Source organism: Microtus pennsylvanicus, chromosome 1 (assembly GCF_037038515.1).
Source record: "Microtus pennsylvanicus isolate mMicPen1 chromosome 1, mMicPen1.hap1, whole genome shotgun sequence".
NCBI lineage: Eukaryota > Metazoa > Chordata > Mammalia > Rodentia > Cricetidae > Microtus > Microtus pennsylvanicus.
In genome coordinates this window covers 157,029,629-157,050,077 of record NC_134579.1, presented here as the reverse complement: position 1 = coordinate 157,050,077, position 20,449 = coordinate 157,029,629, and the positions used below count along the sequence as shown (strand labels likewise).

At 40.0% G+C, this 20,449-nt stretch overlaps 1 protein-coding gene across 1 annotated transcript in view; it reads right to left on the bottom strand.

Moving 5' to 3' along the window:
• Positions 1 to 19,416, bottom strand: part of LOC142859825 (uncharacterized) — a 35,815-nt gene extending 16,399 nt beyond the window's left edge. The window contains 4 exon segments of the mRNA XM_075990295.1: positions 7,020 to 7,753; positions 8,885 to 8,945; positions 9,141 to 9,267; positions 19,357 to 19,416. Coding sequence (XP_075846410.1) covers positions 7,020 to 7,753; positions 8,885 to 8,945; positions 9,141 to 9,267; positions 19,357 to 19,416 — 982 coding nt within the window.
• Positions 19,417 to 20,449: the final 1,033 nt, after the last annotated feature.

The following is a 20,449-nucleotide window of genomic DNA, read 5'->3' as shown; positions in this document are numbered from 1 at the left end:
GTGCAACCACTTTGGAAATCAGTGTGGTTGTTTCTCAGAAAACTGGGAATCAATCTACATCAGGATCCAGCAATACCACTTTGGGAATATACCCAAAAGATGCTCAATCATACTATAAAAGCATTTGTTCAACTATGTTCATAACAGCATTATTTGTAATAGCCAGAACCTGGCAACAACCTAGATGCCCCTAAACTGAAGAATGGATAAAGTGGGGCACATCTACACATTAGAGTACTACTCAACGGTAAGAAAATAATGACATCTTGAATTTTGCATGCAAATGGACGGAATTAGAAAGCGCTATCATGAATGAGGTAACCCAAACACACACAAAAAGAATGAATATGGTATGTACTCACTCATAAGTGGATACTAGGCATAAAAAGGGAAGGCATCGAGCCTATAGTTCATGATCCTAGAGAAACTAAGTAATAAGGTGAACCCAAAGAAAAACATATATAGACCCTCCTGGAAATTGGAAACAGACAAAAATTTGGGAGCATGGTGGGAGGGGGTAGAAGGAAAGGGAGGAGGGGATTGAGGAGAACTTGACGGAATGGGATAGTCGAGGTTGAGAAAGGACAGATATGACAGCAAGGAAAGAGCTATCTTGATTGCGGGAGCTATTATGAAGTTAGCAAGAAACCTGGCTCTAAATAATACCCAAGAATTCACAGGGATGACACTAGCTAAGACCCTAAGCAATAGAGAGGGTGTCTGAACTGACCTTACCCTGTAGTCAGACTGATGATTATCTTAAATATCACCATAGAACCTTCGTCCAACAGATGGGAACAGAGGCAATGACCCACATCAGAGCACTGGACTGAGCTCCCATATCCAGTTGAAGAGTAGAAAAAGTGAGAGTTTGAGCAAAGAATCCAAGACCATGAGGGGTTCATCCACTGAAACAGTTTGCTTGAGCTAATGGTAGCTCACCAACTCCAATTGGACCAGGAGTCAACTCTGAAGGGGGTTGACAGTTGGGGCAGACTGAGGGGCCAATGATAGTGACACTGGGATTTGTCTCTACAGCATGTACTGCCTTCTTGGGATCCTATTCTCTTCGGATGTAAACCTGGCTCAACCTAGATGTAGTCGGGAGGGCCTTGGACTTTCCACAGGGTGGGGTGCATGGCCCTCTATTAGGATTGGAGGGGGTGGGGTGGGGGGGTCTGTGAAGGGAGTGGGATGGGAGTAGGAGAAGGGGAGGTAGTGGGGAGTGGGAGGAGGGGAGGAAGTGGGAATTTGGATTGGTATTTTTTAAGTTAATAAAATAACATTAAAAAATTATACTGCGAGAAGTTCTGAAAATATGACAATGTATGAAAACCATCTTTAAAACTTTTTACACTTACGCAACCTTAAATGCTTCTTAATGAGGATAAAACACAGACCCCTGAAGAATGTGATGCTTTGTAGCAGGTTCCTGGAGACTGAAGTGATCTGTCTTTGACAGGAGCTGACTAATTCAGGAAATGTACACCTCAATAAAGCTTCAAAGAATTCTTGAAACTGACAGGATTCAGAATGCTTAACTCAAATGGAGAATGTCAGATCATACTGTTTGAAGTAGATTTGATAAAATAATCCACCAAGACAGAAGGAACTTTAATTTGTATTATGCCTACAATCCTGCAGTATGCTCCAGGTGGCCTGTATGCTTATCTGCATCCTATGATTGTATCTTTATGGTTACAACAGTCTTAGAGTCCCTTGCACTACAGTAAGCAATAATTTTCCCATATTCCTCTAAGTAACCCCCAAATGAAGCTCATTGTTTCAACAAGTTTTAAAAAATAGATATGAGTAGCTGTTAATTCAGACACTTCCATCCCTAAATGAGCAGAACTCACACCTGAACTTTCTTATCTGCCTGGAACAACAGGTGTCCTTAGATGCCTAGAGAATAAGGGTCCCAGTGTGGTCAGACCTCATACATTCACCATTACCCAAGAAATGATGAGGTTCTTAACTGATGTCTGAATGGGCTGCAGATTCTTTGTGACTTAGCTGCCTTTTGATTTCACAAGGCTGTGTTCTACTCTTCCACTGGCTGAATATCTATGTATGTAAAAGGAACAAGCATCTGAAGGAACCTCATGATATGGGATGACACTAAATGACAGCTGTTGCTCAAGTCCCAGCAGCAGCATGAAAGTTCCCCACAGGACTGTGGCTTGGTGGAGGTAGTTGAGAGCACTGTCCAAAAGGAATCTGGAAGAACAGAATAGTTGCTGAAGAACTGACTGCCTCATCTGAAACAAACAAACAAACAAAAAAGACTGAGTTCATACTTAAAAGCTCAGACTGTAAGAAGATGGCAGGATCTGGATATCCAGGCCAATATCCTGAATCTGGTGCTACAGGTCGGTCCCATATGACTCATCAGGTTAGGCTGGAGGCTCCAGATAGCTACTGTCTGAGTGAAGAACTGTAATCTTATGCTGCAGTGGTCACCAATCCTCTGTTACTCTGCCCCTTGCTGATCCATCACTTTTTTGTTCCAGTGAGAGTAGCCCATTATTGTCATTCCCCTGTACTTGGGACAGATAAGACAACCAGGAGAATTGGCAAGGAGGAATACTGAATTGAAAAGATGGAGCTGGGGGTCACATAGAGCCTTGTTCATATTGCAGCTACATTTAAGTATGTTTGAAGGCAAACTGCAGTGGTGACAGTGAAAGATCTTGAATCACAACAGGCAAGTCCTGGATCTTCCTGAGGAGCAGGCAAGTTTTACACTTGATGTTGACTGCTAGACACTTGGGCAGGTGGAAGGAATCCCCAAATGAGTGTTCTGCACAGACTCTGGGCATATCTACAACCATAGCTGAGGTAAGAATCTGGGGCCCTCCTGAAGCCTGAGGGTAGGCTCAATGTATTTCTGTGATGAAATGACTGCACTTAAGAATATATTTTGAGAAACCGAAACACTGACTTCCACAGTGGTTGCACAAGATTGCATTCCCACCAGCAATGGATGAGTGTACCCCTTCCTCCACAGCCTCTCCAGCAAAGGCTATCCTTGGTGTTTTTGACTTTAGCCACTCTGACAGGTGTAAGATGATATCTCAAAGTTGTTTTGATTTGCATTTCCCTGATTGCTAAGGAGATTGAGCACGACCTTAAGTGTCTTTTGGCCATTTGAACTTCTTCTGTTGAGAATTCTCTGTTCAGTTCAGTGCCCCATTTTTTAATTGGGTTAATTAGCCTTTTAAAGTCTAGTTTCTTGAGTTCTCTATATATTTTGGAGATCAGACCTTTGTCTGTTGTGGGGTTGGTGAAGATCTTCTCCCAGTCAGTAGGTTGCCTTTGTGTCTTAGTGACAGTGTCCTTTGCTTTACAGAAGCTTCTCAGTTTTAGTAGGTCCCATTTATTCAATGTTGCCCTTAATGTCTGTGCTTCTGGGGTTATACTTAGGAAGCGATCACCTGTGCCCATCTGTTGTAGGGTATTTCCCACTTTCTCTTCTATCAGGTTCAGTGTTTTCGGGCTGATATTGAGGTCTTTAATCCATTTGGACTTGATAGATATGGGTCTATTTTCATTCTTCTCAGGAAATTCGGGATCAACCTACCCCTGGACCCAGCAATACCACTCTTGGGAATTTACCCAAGAGATGCTCTATCATATGTCAAAAGCATTTGTTCAACTATGTTCATAGCAGTATTATTTGTAATAGCCAGAACCTGGAAACAACCTAGATGCCCTTCAATGGAAGAATGGATGAAGAAAGTATGGAATATATACACATTAGAGTACTACGCTGCGGTAAAAAACAATGACTTCTCGAATTTTGCATGCAAATGGATGGAAATAGAAAACACTATCCTGAGTGAGGTATCCCAGACCCAAAAAGATGAACATGGGATGTACTCACTCATAATTGGTTTCTAGCCATAAATAGGGGTCACGGAGTCTACAATAGGCGAATCTAAAGAAGCTAAGTAAGAAGGTGAACCCAAGGAAAAACATATAGTTATCCTCTTGGATAAGGGAAGTAGACAAAATTGCCGGGGAGAAAAGTGGGATGTTGGGGGTGGGGTGGGATGGGGGTAAGGGGAGATGGGGAGAGAAAAGGTAGAAGGAAAGGAGGGGGGACTTGGGGAAACAGGAGGATCGGGATAAAGGAAGGTTGGATAGGGGAGCACGGAACCCCATTTCTTAGTTAAAGGACCCACTTTAGGATGGGCAGGAGACTTGACCCTAGAGGGGCTCCCAGGTGCCCAAGCTGAGGCCCCCAGTTAGTTCCTTGGGCAGCTGAGGATAGGGAACCTGAAATGACCCTATCCTAGAGCAATACTGACGAATATCATGCATATCATCCTAGAACTTTCATCTGGCGATGGATGGAGATAGAGACAGAGACCCACACTGGAACACTGGATAGAGCTCCCAAGGTCCCAAGGAGGAGCAGAAGGAGGGAGAACATGAGCAAAGAAGTCGGGACCATGAGGGGTGCACCCACCCACTGAGACAGTGGAGCTGATCTACTGGGAGCTCACCAAGGCCAGCTGGACTGTTACCAAAAAAAGCATGGGATAAAACTGGACTCTCTGAACATGACGAACAATGAGGGCTGATGAGATGCCAAGGACAATGGCACGCGGTTTTGATCCAACGCAATGTGCTGGCTTGGTGGGAGCCTAGCCAGTTTGGATGTTCACCTTCCTAGATATGGACGGAGGGGGGAGGACCTAGGACTTACCACAGGGCAGGGAACCCTGACTGCTCTTTGGACTGGAGAGGGAGGGGGAGAAAACTGTGGGGAAGGGGAGAGGGGTGGGAGGAGGGGGAGAAGAATGGGAGGAGGGGGAGGGAAATGGGAGGCTGGGAGGAGGTGGAAATTTGTTTTTTTTTTTTCTTTCTTTTCTTTATTCTCCTTTTATCAATAAAAAAAAAAGAATATATTTTGAACAGAGATCCTGTGTGCATGAGATTCAGCATTAGTCATAGTAGCCAAGAGGTGTGGGTTCAAGCCATTTATCTATGGATGGATGAGTGGATCAGATAAACACGATCCAGCTAGGTATGGTGGCACAAGGCAGTAAGCCCAGGTCTTCTGATTCATAGTAGGAATATGGAAGACTGAAGGGTGGTCTGTGGCATTTAGCAAATATATTGACTCAAAACCAACAAAATAGCTGGGCAGTGGTAGAATACTCAAGAGTAAGGGGCTGGCAGAACTCTGTGAGTTCAAGGACAGCCTGGTCTATAAAGAAAGTTACAGAACATCCAAAGCTAGAGAGAAACCTGGACTGAAACAAATAAATAAATAGCAACCAAATATGAATAGAGAAATCCAGACTCAAATAAATGGATAGCAATAAATCAAGCTAGATGTGATGGCACATGCCTTTTATAGTCACACTCGGAGGCAGATGGAGGCTGATCTCTGTGAGTTTGCATAGATCCTGATATAAAAAGTAAGTTCCAGGACAGCCAAGGCTACTATACAGAAAATCCCTATCTTTAAAAACAAATGGCACACGCCTTTAATCCCAGCACTCGGGAGGCAGAGGCAGGCGGATCTCTGTGAGTTCGAGACCAGCCTGGTCTACAGAGCTAGTTCCAGGACAGGCTCCAAAGCCACAGAGAAACCCTGTCTCGAAAAACCAAAAAAAAAAAAAAAAAAAAAAAAAAACAAATGAGAAAAAAAATGAATCAAAAGAATGTAAGGCAGATTGCTACCATATCAGCCTTGTGCCTGCTAAGAATGCTGAACATTGCACTGATGGCTTGTTGTAGCTTTCTACAATATCTCCTCAACTGCTGGCTTCTGACAAGACCCTCTTCCCAGGTACCTTCACATCACAAGGCTCACAGTGGGTGTGGATCATAGAGACCATCCCAACCAACTTCCAGCCTGGCAGATGATCCCCTTCAACAGAGAGGTTGACCAGTGGAATCAAGTCGAAGACAAGGATATTAATTCACACACCTATGATTTCTATCATTTGCCTCTGGATTGTACTCAGGAGGCTGAAACATAAGGATCATGAGTTCAAACATCTCCCTTACTAACTACTGACATCCCAATTAGGCTGGAATAACAAACAACATCCCAAGGGAATTTATGAAAATTTAAAAAAACAAAACCAGAAACATCAGTCCATGACCCTTTCACAGACAAATTTACTTGAAAGTTATGATCACAAACTGCCTGATATTTAAATAAAAAAATGGACACACCTTTGGTGATTGATGTCCAATTCAATACATTGCAGCAAAAAAAAAAAATAACTATCATTAAGGAGAAGCACAATGGAGGATAAACAAAGTAACACAATGAATATAAAGACACCAAAATAAATTTTAACAAGTGGATTTGTCATATATGGCATATTTTAATATCGACATCAAATGTTGGAAACAGGGAACACAATGTAGTTATTTCCACCATCAGTCTTGAGGGAACATGGTAGTAATTTACTTCCTTCAAAGATAGAATGAAAAAGATTTTTTTTTCTCCTTGAAACTAATGGCAACTAAAATATCTAGTCTTTATCCAATCATTTACATGAATATGGTCTTTCTCTTGTATGAATTCTTCACTATTTCCTGATTTCAAGTTGATATAAAAAGGTTTTTAAAAAATTATATGGCTAGAGACACGGCTTTAACAAAATGATTGCACTTAGAAAGAATTAATCTTGTATAAAAGCTATCATGAAGTGCAAAACATTACCACACTGACTAAATTTATCAGGATTCTCTGTAGTATAATTTTTTTTCCCATGACTGAAAAGACTACAGAGACATATAAAGTCATTACGACATGGATTACTTTAATAGGGGTTTTCCTCCAATTTGTTTTCTTTTATGTACATGGAAATAATTCTGTTGTGAAAAGGCTTTCTAATATTGATTACGTTCGTTGGGTTTCTTCCAGCATGTGTTCTTTTTATGATTTTTGAGTTGACTCTGTTGTGTAAAGGCTTTACCACATTGTTTACATTCATAGGGTTTCTCTGCAGTATGTAGTCTTTTATGCACTACAAGATTATCGTTACATGCAAAGGCTTTACCACATTGATCACATTCATAGGGTTTCTCTCCAGTATGGGTTCTTCTATGCCTTAGAAGATGACTTTTCTGTGCAAAGGCTTTACAACACTGATTGCACTCATAGGGCTTCTCTCCAGTATGTGTTCTTTTATGATTTTGGAGACTACAGTGAAATGCAAAGGCTTTCCCACAATGATTACATTCATAGGGCTTCTCTCTACTATGGGATCTTTTATGCAATACAAGACTGCTGTCACATGCAAAGGCTTTCCCACATTGATTACATTCATAGGGTTTCTCTCCAGTATGTGTTCTTCTATGTCTTTGGAGGGAATACTGTAGTGAAAAGGCTTTACCACATTGGCTGCATTCATAGGGCTTCTCTCCACTATGGGATCTTTTATGCAATAGAAGACTGCTGTTACATGCAACGGCTTTACCACATTGATTGCATTCATAGGGTTTCTGTCCAGTATGTGTTCCTTTATGTCTTTGGAGGTAATACTGTAGTGAAAAGACTTTCCCACATTGATTACATCCATAGGGTTTCTTTCCAGTATGTGATCTGTTATGATTTTTGAGCATACTCTGATGTGTAAAGACTTTACCACATTGATTACATTCAAAGGGTTTCTCTCCAGTACAGATTCTTTCATACCTTTAAAGATGATTATGATATGCAAAGGCTTTAACACATTGAGTAGTTTCAGGTTTATCTTCAGTATGGCTTCTTTTAAGCCTGAAATGAAAATTGGCATATGTAAAAGCTTTACCACATTCATTATACTGTTGACTATATCTGTATAAATTAGTTTACAATTAGGTTTAATTATAAAAGACAATCAGATCTTAAACTTTTATCACTTTGTTTACACTCATGTTGATCCCCTTTATTAAAGATTGCTTTTTACTGTTGAATACGCCTGTGATGTAAGAGCCTTTCTTACAGGACTCACGTTTAAAACATCAGTTTTCCATAAGAGATTTTTCACGTATTTGAAGAAAACTGGGAACCACACATTGGATTCATAAAACTTTCCTACAGTGTGAGTCATACTATGTTTTTAAAGTTAACCAGGACAAACAAAATTATTTCCACATTACTAGTACTCATAGAGCTTTTCTGCAGTGTGAGTTTGTTGATGTATTTCCAATGAAGCTTGAAAAGCAATTACTTGTAAGCTTGAATCACATTCAACAACTATATTCAATATGGGGACAACTAGAAATCTAATTGTTCTGAAAGAAAGAGGGATACGTCACTACATTCATTATCCCATGTTCATATGACTTGTCTCCATAGTGACATATTATATACCTATTAAATGAAGAAAAACAAATAAAGGGTGTACATGTAGCAGTCACATGGTTTGATTTTCTTTTTCTCATAGACATACAGTATACTAACTAAGGTTTCTCCACAACAACTTCCCCTTGGTTCTTGACTCTAACTATATCTCCTCTCATTAAACTTAACAGAGTCACAACAAGAATATGAGTAACATAAGGTCTGCTATGGACTATTTGCTTCTTAGAAGGTTTTGGACATATAATACTTATAACCTATTCAACATGCAAACATTTTGTAATGGAATTGTGTGAAACTAAATAGCTTGACAGTTCTACAGCATAGCTCTCATGAGGCTATGATTGAAATGGTGCTATCTGTTAAAGGCATTGTTTTCGTGTCTTCCTTCTTAAAAGAATCACTTGCAAACACAATTCACCTACTTGACATTTTAGTATATGGTTATGAGTATTCAATAATCATCAATGCACTTTAAGTTGTACTAATATACTGCTGCTTTCTTCGAGACATCTTAAAATTTTTTCCAAGGCATATTTGTATTAGCTTGCAAATGCAAATTACCTTCCATGTTTCCAAGAACTTTGACAATGTTCTTCAATATTATGACCTTCCCATTTGTAGCCTAAAATTTAGCATAAGAAAATATGATGTTATTTGAAATTGTATAAAATAAATTATAATCAGTGAACCTGAGAACCATGCCTGATTTTTTCATATCATCATTTCACAGTCTCAATCATAATTACTGAAGAACATCAATAACCAAAATCAAGTTGTCCCCTTATTTTAAAATGTGAAGGAAAACTCATAGTCTTACCTATAGCAGTGAGGTTCCTACAGGTCTCCAACATCACATCATTGTAGAGACTCTTCTGGGAAGGATCCAGCAAAGCCCACTCTTCCCGGGTGAAGTCAACATGCACATCATCATAGGTCACTACATTCTAAAATATCCCATAGATGTGGACAAAGAAAATGATACTGAAAACACAGTAAATGTATACATCTTTGAAAATATAGTTATTTAATTCTCATGCTATCCACACATATTCCATGACACAGAAACTCTATTGCAATCACCAAGTCAGTTTAGAAGGAAACTGAAGAGGAGGATCACCTTTGTCATTTCTGAACCCTTTGAATGAGATATCACCTTGCTAGAGAAATGTATTAACAAATATGGAGAGACAAGAAAACAGATCAATAGTACTGAGTATGCATCAGAGAAATTGTATGAACAATTTCAACTGAAAAAAAAAGGTGTACTGACTCATGCTTTTAATTGCAGCACTCAGAAAGCAGAGACAGATAGGTCTGCCTCTGAATTAAAAGCTATTCTCATTTATACAGTCAATTCCAGCACAATCAGAAGTACATTTAAGACCCTGTCTCCTCTGCAAAAATCAAACAAACAGAAGGATAGAAAGAACTCAGTGGTTTTGTACTGAAATTCCTACAAAGAGTTATGCATTCACTCCAGTTCTGTATTCACCTTCCAGAAACCTAATGTACCTATCTAAAGTCTAATAATAATAAGATATTAATGAAAGGAACTGCAGGTTAAACAGATGAAGACCAGACCAAAGTACCTTTACAGTACCTTTTAATAAGGATGAAACTCACAAGTTATGGACACAAAATGAACCCTGGCAAAGAATGTTTAGTAATTTTTGGGAGAGATTAACAACAATTTTCCCAAAAGCCAGAGAATTCAATCTATAAAGAAACTTAGCTGTATCTTTCCTTCCATTGTACAGGAAATATAAATAACTACAGCCCCTACATTCTATAATATTAAAAATGAATCAGGAAAGGCAGGTTACAAATCAGAAAATTTAAGTAAAGTGGATCAAATCACTTATGAGTCTGTCCTAAAGTCAGAATTATATGCTATTCTCATGGTACTGAGGGGTTTTAATAAACTTCTGAATACAGTTATCGATTGGCAATATACAGAAAGAATTTATTTGCATATAGAAACCACTGAATTTATATAAGATGAAACAAAATTTACTTTATTATTTATTCAGTTATAAGATACATTCAGAAGTAGGAATAATCCCATATACATAACACACATCTGATCCTATACAGTTCTTCCAGGTCCTCTAGAACAAGGTATGCAGAAACCAATCAATTACTAATTGGAAATGTGCTGAAGAACTCAGAATTTCATTTAAAAAAAATCATGTCAATAGCAAAGGTTAGAAAAAGCTTTTCCTTCATGTAACAAGCCAAAAATATTAAAAGGAAATATCCTACAAGTTCTTTACAAAACCAAACACACTCCTTGCACGAAGTAATGCAAAGGGTACTCAAAGGAATGAAATCTAGCAGATTGATGTGTTCCATTATGTAGAATTTGGAAAACTAAAATATGTACATTATGCCATTGATACCTATTCATGTTTTCAATGGGCAACTGCTTTGAGTTCAGAAAAGGCTCATTTGGTAATTACACTATTTGCTAGAAGTTATGGCAATTATGTGTATATGTGTACAAATATAGAGAGACAATTCTCCAGCATATGTCTCTAAGAAAATAAAACCGATTTTTCTTCTTATAATACAAAGCATATTCCACACAATGCTACAGGGTAGGAAATTATAGAAAGATCAAATCAAACTCTAAAGGATATGTTAAGTAAACAGAAACGGATAATAAATACCCCCAGAAATAGATTGCATAACGCTTTATTAACTTTGAATTTTCTGAATGCTAATGAAAAAGGAGCAATTGCAGTGAACAGAGATTGGATAGTAGAAAAAACTTTGGGATTAAATCAGGCAGTATAATTTAAACATGTACAGACATCAAAAGTAAAACCAGGACATGTGTTACTTTGGGGAAATGGATTTGTTTTAGTTTCCAGGGGAGAAGAAAAATTAAGGAAACCATCAAAATTGATAAAGAGTAGATTCGAACAAGAGACACCTCCTAATTAGAAGAGATAATAGCTCATTAAGCACGATGACTGTTTAATCTAAACTGACCTATAATACTAGCAAATGCTTTTTATTTGATCAGATATAACTTGCCAAAAGAGAATTTCCACAAAATTAGAATTGGAGACAGTTATGTTTCTGTCTTTTCAGGAGAATAAAAATATCCAGCTAAGGAATCTGAAGACACAGAACAAATAAGACAGCTGAAAAAAAAAAGGAACAAGTCATTTAGAAAAGAAATGTCAAGAAAAAGAGTAAATTGTCCAATTGGTAAATCACATTTCCAACAGGATAAAATTTCATAAATCTTCCTTATATTTGTTTCTCCCGTTCCATACTGACATATAATGTAAATAGTCTTTCTCTACTCCCAATCCAATTAAAGATTAAAACTGGCTTTGCAGTTGGAGTGTAGCTCTCTCTTAAAAATAAGCATGTTTATTAAAGTGAAATCCAAAATCTGTCTCATGTCAGAAAGACAACTGATATGGGACAGAAGAAAAGCAAAAATTTAAGAACTTTTTATTGCCACTAATCTCATAAACCTTTGGTTTTATATTGACTCTCTAACAGCTGTTTTTTTTTTAAGTATAATATATATAAGATATAAGTGGCAGCAACCTCCACAGGAGCAGGTACAAGGGAGTGACCACTGAGGGAGCAAGCCTAAGCCAGAGACCTCAGCAGGACATGGCATGAATCAGGGTCCTCCAAGGGAGCAGACCCAAGCCAGAGACCACAGTGGGATGGGGCCCAAGCCAGGGACCTCCAAGAGAGCAGGTCCAAACCAGGGGCATCTGTGGAAAGAAGCCTGACATTGAGCCCTGCAGGAGTAGGCTCGAGGCAGTGACCTCCACTGGAGCAGGCCTGAGCCAGTGTCCTCCACTGAAGCAGGCTCATGGCAGTGACCTCCATAGGAGCAGGTGCAACAGAGCAACCGCTGAGAGAGCAGGTCTGAGCCAGACACCTCTGCAGGACCAGGTGCCTTTCAGCTAGACAGCAACCTACGCTAGAGTAGAACCAAGTCAGTGACCTCCTCTGGAGGAGGCCTGAGACAGTGACCTCTTTCAGAGCAGAGCCAAGGCAGTGTCCTCAGTAGGATCAGCCCCAAGCAAGCAACGTTCATGGGATCAGGCCCAAACAACCTCTATCTACAAATGCAAACTACCCCTGGGAATGCCTAGTAATCACCTAGTGACCTCCAAGATGACTGAAACCATGGCTCTGCCTGCACCACAAGGAGCAATCAGGTGAGCCTTGGATCCACTGGCACCTCTAAGATTGCTCACCAGAGACACAGTCCCAACTAAACCAATCAGAGGAAAAGATAAGTAGACAAGGACACACTCAACACTACAACAACATGACACCAGCAAAAACTAGTGACTCTACAACAGCAAGACTTGAAACCCCAAATATAGATGAAGCAGAAGAAAATGACCTAAAAAAGTATCTTTAGGAGAATGGTTGAAGCCCTTAAAGAGAAAATGAAAAATTCCCTCAAAGAAATGGAGGAAAAGACAAAAAATTTGGAAGAAATTAACAAATCCCTTAAAGAAAATCAAGAAAATACAATCAAACAGGGTAAAGATATGATTCAAAACATGAAAAGCGAAATAAAGACAATAAAGAAAACACAAACGGAGGTAATTCTGAAAATGTAAAATATAAGAAAATGATCAGGAACTACAAATGCAAGCACAAACAGCAGAACACAAGAGATCGAAGAGAGAACCTTAAGCGCTGAAGGCACAATGGAGAAAATAGACTCATTGGTCAAAGTAAACATTAAATCTAACAAAAGCTTAACACAAAATACCCAGGAAATATGGGACGCCATGAAAAAAAGAATTACTATAACTGATTACTAGGATTCCTATTAATAACACATGAGGAGGAGCTACACAAGCCTATGTATAATATGATTCTATCCAAGTAAACTTAGCAGTGTTTCTAATAATATTTCCTCTCTAAAGGGCAATGAATCCTGAACTGCCTTAATTAGGGTTCCATTGGCTGTGAAGAGACATCATGACCATGAAACTCTTAGAAGGAGAAATATTTAGTTGGGTGGCTGACATTTTAAGAGGCATAGTCCATAACCATCATGATGCAATATGGTGGCATGCAGACAGACACGATGCTGGAGAAGAAGCTGGGCATTGTACATCTTGACCCACAGACAACAGGAAGTGGTCTGGGACAGTAGAAATGGCTTAAACATATACAAGATCTCAAAACCCACCTTCACAGTGATACATTTCCTCCAACAAGGACTGACCTACTGTGAAAAAGCCACACCTCCAAATAGTGCCACTCATTATGAGATGACTATTGAGAGAGGGAGAATTGTTTTTCCCAGGAATGAGCCTCCTAGTTGGTTATCAAAATCAAAATGGTCTGCCCTGTATTCATATAAATAGTAGAAATAGGAAATGGACTCAGCAGCTCATATTTAAATATGTATGTGTACAGACATATAAATATATATTCAATAATAATAATAATAAAAGTGAAACAACCAGTTTGAGACAGAGTAAGTGGGGGCACCTAGCAAGCTTCATTTGGGGCCAGAAACTACCTTGCAGATCATGGCATGGAGACTTCTTATTAGTTATGAATTATCAACCTTATCTTAGGCTTGTTTCTTGCTAGCTCTTAACTTGTTTCTCCTTATCATCATTTTGCCTCAAGGCTTTTTATCTTTCTTTCTTTTTTTCTTTCTGTATGTAGGTAGGTAGGTAGGTAGGTATGTAGGTAGGTAGGAACTTCTTTCCTGCTTCTGTTGTCTCCTGGCTGCCAGCTGCCCTTTTTCTGCTCTTGGGCATGTCCATCTATTTCTCCCTCATTCTCATCTTCTTCTCTCTAGATTCCCCCTCCTATTTATTCTTTCTGCCAGCCAGCCCTACCTACCACTCTTTTGCCTAGCTATTGACTGTTCAGCTTTTTAGACCAATCAAGTGCCTTAAGCAGGCAATGTCAAAAAGCAACACATAATTAGACAAATGAAGCATGAACAAATGTAACACACCTTCACATAGTTTAAATAATAATCCACAGCATAAACCAAAGTAACATATCTTTATATCATTAAAGTAATATTCCATAAAAGCAGCATGAAGTGATTGGAGAGAGTAAGAGAAAGGGAGTTGTTATGTGTTTATATTGTAAATATTAATCATGGGGAATAGAACTAAATAGACAATTTTCAGAAAATGAAATACAGCTGACTGGCAAACATTTAAATGTGTTTAACATACTCAACTACTGGAGAAATGCTGATTACAACTTCTCTCTTATTTTATCTCACCAAAGTCAGGATGTCTAAGTTTTTTTTTTTTAATGACAAATGCTGGCATTGATGAGAAGAAAAAAAAATCAGTGCTTAAGTGAATGTAAACTGGTGCTACCATGTTTTTTTTGTTGGTTTTTTTTTTTTTTTTTGGATTTCGAGACAGGTTTTCTCCGTAGCTTTTTCGTTCCTTTCCTGGAACTATGATGGAGGTGGGTCTTGTATTTATCTGTTGCTTTCATTGGTTAATTAATAAAGAAAACTGCTTGGCTTTAATAGGACAGAAAATTAGGTAGGCGGAGTAAACAGAACAGAATGCTGGGAGAAAGAAGCCGAGTCAGTGAGTCGCCATGATTCTCTCACCCGACACAGCCGCAGGTTAAGATCTTCCCTGGTAAGCCACCTCGTGGGCTACACAGATTATTAGAAATGGGTTAGACCAATATGTAAGAGCTAGCCAGTAAGAGGCTAAAGCTAATGGGCCAAGCAGTATTTAAAAGAATACAGTTTCCGTGTAATTATTTCGGGTAAAGCTAGCCGGGTGGCAGGACGCAGCCCGGCCACTCCTAATACAACAGAACTAGGTCTTGTAGACCAGGCTGGCCTCGAACTCAAGAAGATCCACCTGCCTCTGCCTCTCGATGGTGTTACCATTTTAAATCAGTATGGAGTTTCCTCAAAAGGCTAACTCTAGATATACACCATATGACCGAGCAGTACATCTCCCATCTATGTACCAAAAAAGTCCTTATCTTATTTTAGAGACATGCTCTAACCCATGTTCACTGAGATTTTATTTATAATAGCCAGGAAATAAAAATACCCCAGATTTGCATCAACTGATGAATGCTCTAGGATGGCAGGCAAACCTATGTATAGTTAATGCATTAAGAATAGACAAACAAAACCATTTGAGTCGGCCCTTAGACATACATGCAAATTAGCTTTGACAAATAAATTAATTAATAAAAAATATGAGGACTAAGGGGTTGATTCAGAAAATAAAGCCTGTTGCAGCCAAGGCTAGTTTGATTCAAAAGACACATATGTTAGAAGGAAACAAATTTTCTATAGTTGTCTTTTGGCTTCCAAAAGCATTGTGAAAACTGTGTGCATGCAAACAGTAGCACTGTTGAACACATGTGTTTACATGAACAAGACAAGTAGTGTGCTTTTGTTCTTTCGTTGCCCTAATGATAGGATACATTCTGGTATCTATTGACATTACTCCTAGATGACATCTGTCTGCTCCACTAATTTACACTCAATCATTCCTACTAACGCTCTTAACTATAATGGCTCTTCTGAATCTAAGATTTCAATCGGCCCATGTAAGTTCCAAAATTCAACCTGGTCTCTAGCAACAAAAATCAGTCATATTAATGAATGAACTCATAGACCTTTTCACTTCTCACTATTCCTAATCATTAACTTTTCTTTTTAATTTGCATGAGTATTCACCTATGGTGCAACGTGTGTATAGGGTGCAATGTTCATGAGCAAGCAAGAAGACAATTTTGGGTGCCATTCCTCAGATGTCAACCTGAGATTTGGTTTAGGAAGATCAAAGTGTATGATACATGGAGCAGATCCTGTCCACATCCAAAGCATCCATCTCTGTTACCTCTGAACAAAATCATCAATTTGGTTAAAAAACAAAACACTTGGTTAAAAGTCAAAATACTAGATGTTTTCATAACCAAATATTACAAAGTCTTGGGAAGAGGATCAAATTATATGAAAAAAAATAATGGCAAAAGATGAACTAATTGTAAGGATTTATATATTTACTTAGTTAGTTACTATATTTGATTTTATATTCACTACATAGCCCAGGCAGACTCTTAACTCATTTTCTTGTGCTGGTTGGTTTCATCTCAACATGACAAAAGTTTGCGTCATTTGGAAAGAGGAACTTCACTTATAGGGTGTTTTCCTGATTAAAGACTTCTGAGAGAACACCCAACCCACTGTGGAGCTGCACTATTCCTGGGAAGGTGGTACAGCGATGTGTAAGAAAGCAAACCAAACTTTTGATGCCTGTTTCTTTTCTAATAGGAGAAAGACAGAGAATTGGGGTGTAGATTTGGAATAGAAAGGAAGTTGTGAGAGGAACTGAGCAGTGAAATCATAATCAAAATTTACTATATGAAAATATATATTCAATTTAAAAGGAAATAAAAGAATAAAGTAAGAAAACTGAAGAAGCCTGGAAGAAAAAGCAAGTAATCACTCCAGGGTCTCTAATTCAGTTCCTGACTGATCTGCCTGCATGAAGGACTGTGAACTGGGTCTTTAAGTCAAGTAAACCCTTTCCTCTGCCCAAGAACTAACCAAACACAGCATCCCATGAAGTGGAGATGAAAGAAAAAAGGCACAGGCACAGAAGTGGAGGAATTAAGAATATGTTGAATATCTTGAATATGTTCAAGATACATTATATTTATGTATGAAATCCTAAAATTAAGAAAGGGTGGCTACTGTAGGGCTAACAAACCAAAACAGTCAATAACCCTGAAATTCTCCTCATGATTTTGGTGACTTATGTGCCTAGGTAGAAGAAAAGCAACTACAACATGACGTATGATCCTAGCACTTATAAATGAAAGGAATGATTCTTAAACCCAGAAAACAGTTTTAAAAGTTGCACAGAAAAGTACTAGAAATGTGACAGTGGGTTGATTTTTCAGAAGTAGGCATTAGTAGAAAATTCAAAACAGAAATGGAAAACCATAAACACATGACAGGTGGAGATTTATTTGTTTGGGGACGCCAAGCATTCAATTTCCAAGGCCCCATTTGGACCTAACAGCCATTTTGACCGATGTGCTGGAGCGGACTTAGGTCACATGGTTGGGCATAGACTTTAAAATGGGCACTTAACAGTTCAAAACCAGATTTGCTTTTGCCCCTGTAATGACTCTTACAAAGATCTTTTTAAATTGAGCCTGTGCTAAATCAATCTGTCTCAAATGGCTAATTTCCCTATGTACTAAGTCTTGAGCTTAACATCCTCCAGGACCTAAAAAAAATGTTTGTTGCCGTAAGGACAAGTGGACAGAGCTTAGATATGTGCATGGTTTTTCGTCTCTGTGCTCGCCACCGCCCCTCCCCCCCCAGTAGCCAGGGTCTCACAGAATCATGCTGCCAGAGGCACTGGCTCCTCCCCCACTCCCTCAAGTCCACACTACCCAACTTCCTCCTGTCGAGCAACATTCTTTCCCCTCCCTTCCCAATTTGAAAGTTCAAAGTCCACTTCCACCTTACCCACCTTCCCCTCCCTCTCCTACCTCATCTCTTCATTCCCTACCCTTGGACCCCCTCTGCACACTGGGCTAGCCCCTCCCAATCCTCTCCATGTTCCCTTTTCTCTTCCAAATCTCTCTCAGATAGAAAAGCTACTAGTTTCCTTTCCTACTAATCCTTCTGCTTACCGATTCTATCTCTTAGTAAGTTTTTAATGCCTGAGAGAAATAAGCTGAGTCTTCCTGACAAAGCTACAACAAACTACAGACCCAGGCCTTAGCAATTGCCTAAGGTCACAGGAATGGGGAACAAGGGAAGCCAACCACAAAACTCTACCCTGATAGAGCCCAGCCTAAGTCAACCTCACAGACAAACTGTTTCAAGTGTGGCCTAAATGGTCACCATGGCACGATACTGCATTATGCCTCCTCCGAGGTTATGCCCTATCTGCCAGCAACCTGGACACTGAAAATCACAATGCCCCCATGTGGGCTTGTCCTCTATGCCACCCCATGGAGGTCCAGCCTCACCAACAGCAGCAAGTGAAACTGTGCCAGCCTTCAAACTTCTCAGCCTTGCAGAGGATTGACACTGCCCAGACTTGGCTTATCCCATAACCCTATCCAATCCCAAGGTAAAGCTGCAGGTAGCGGGTAAGTCCATTACTTTTATTCTCACTTGGGCCTTAAGTTTCCCTCACCAGTGTCAGCTATGGGGATAGACAGGGCCCATTCCTCCCCACTTAAAACATTGCCACTGCCCTGCATTCTTGCAGGACAATTTTTCGCTCATTCTTAGTTATACCTGCTTGCCCAGCACCTTTACTGGGTGGAGAAATAATTATCCATTTCCCCAAAGCTTTGTTCCACTTCTTGGAGCCCAGTTTTGACTCCACCTATCTCTGAGATTCTATTTTACAGGTTCACTCTACAAGATGTGTTCCCAGGCCAACCCACAAGGGGCTCTCTACATACGTCAGTCTCTACACCAGCCTCATGGACACCAACTGGGCAAAGATTGGCAGGTTGATTTCACTCATATGCCTACTCATAAAAAACTCTGTTATCTCTTAACACTTGTGGACGCTTTTACAGGATGGATAAAAGCGTTTCTGGTCTCCAGGGAAACAGCAGATGTGGTGGCTCAGTGTCATGGAGCTTGCTGTCAGAAGCTCTCAACATCTCCTGGACAATGGGACTCATCAAACAACAACCAAGCTCTCCATTGAACTCAGGTTATCTTGGCCCTCCCTTCTCTCTGACTTGCCTCAGGGCCACCCCACGTTCCCCTATGGGCTGAGCCCTTTTTAGCTGCTTTATGGCAGGCCCTTTCTCCTTAACCATCACCTTCCAGTTCAAACTCCTTCACTGGCAGGATACCTATCCTACCTCTCCCCTTTAAGTTCCCTTCCCTGTTCTCACGTTGACTCCCTGCCACCACACCAGTGGACCCTAATGCCCCTAAACCTGCCCCACTCTCCCCAGGGCACAGAGTACTCCTCAAACAGTTAACTCCTAGGTCTCTCATATCGCGATGGACAGGACCTCACATGGTAATCCTCACCAACCCCTCGCCTGCCAAGCTCTTGGGACACCCATGCTGGTACCATCTCTCGAGCCTCAAGCGGGTGCCTACTCAAGACACTTGGTCTGTCCAGCAGACAGGACCTTCCACCCTCCGGTTTTCCAAGATGCCACAATAAAGGGCCTACCTTGCTCCTCATTCTGGCACACTCATCTTTGATGATAACAATTTTTCCCTAGACACCTGCCTTCTCACCTCCCCCAAGGAAAAGATGCCTGATGTCTCCGGGATGACAGTACATGTGATGCCTTTCCAGCCACACCTCTTGCTGGAACATGACCACCCAGCTCTCCCCTTCCCATGTTGCCCCGTGTCTGCAGGAAGTAGCCAGATTTGAATGTATGCCTTTTTTTTTCCAAAGAGAGCATAAATGTTTGTCATAATTATCACTTCAATTTTCTGTCATCCCTATATCCAAAGAGTCTGGAATGTTAAGTTGGGAGTGTAGGCCCCAGACCCTCGCATCTATCTCAGCCCCCAGGCCTGAGAGTTATATTGGTCTGGACTTCAAATCCCAGCAGGCCAGGTCCTGACCCCTCCCTGGTCAGGTGGGGTCAGGACTACTCCCACAGAGTATTTAAATGAACTCCCAAAAGAGGAACTCGTGGTCTCTTTTCCTTCCTTCCTGTGGTCACATTCGCAGCCCCTCAGGGCCACCTGAGAGCACAGAAACTCCCATTAAAAACCTGGATATTTCTTAGTTTGGTTTGTTTGGCAATTTGCATCAGCAGAGAGCTCACGTTAGGAAATATTCCTAAAAGTATAAACATAGGAAAACTCAAATAAAAAGCATGATGCTTGAATAGAAAGTTTGCTAAGAAAAAAAGTGGGGCAAGAGTAACTATATAATGACTTGGGCTATAAGCATAAAAAGACAATAGTATGAAATAAACACCAGGATTGCATATGCAGTTTTATTCAGATAAATTAGAGATTAGTACACTCTTGAATTCTGGCTATGCTTAATCTCTTCTCACTACATTCTTAACCTAGGGCCCCTACATTAACAACAAACACCAAACTGATCCTAAAAGCCAAGCTAGCTAAGCAAGCAGGTC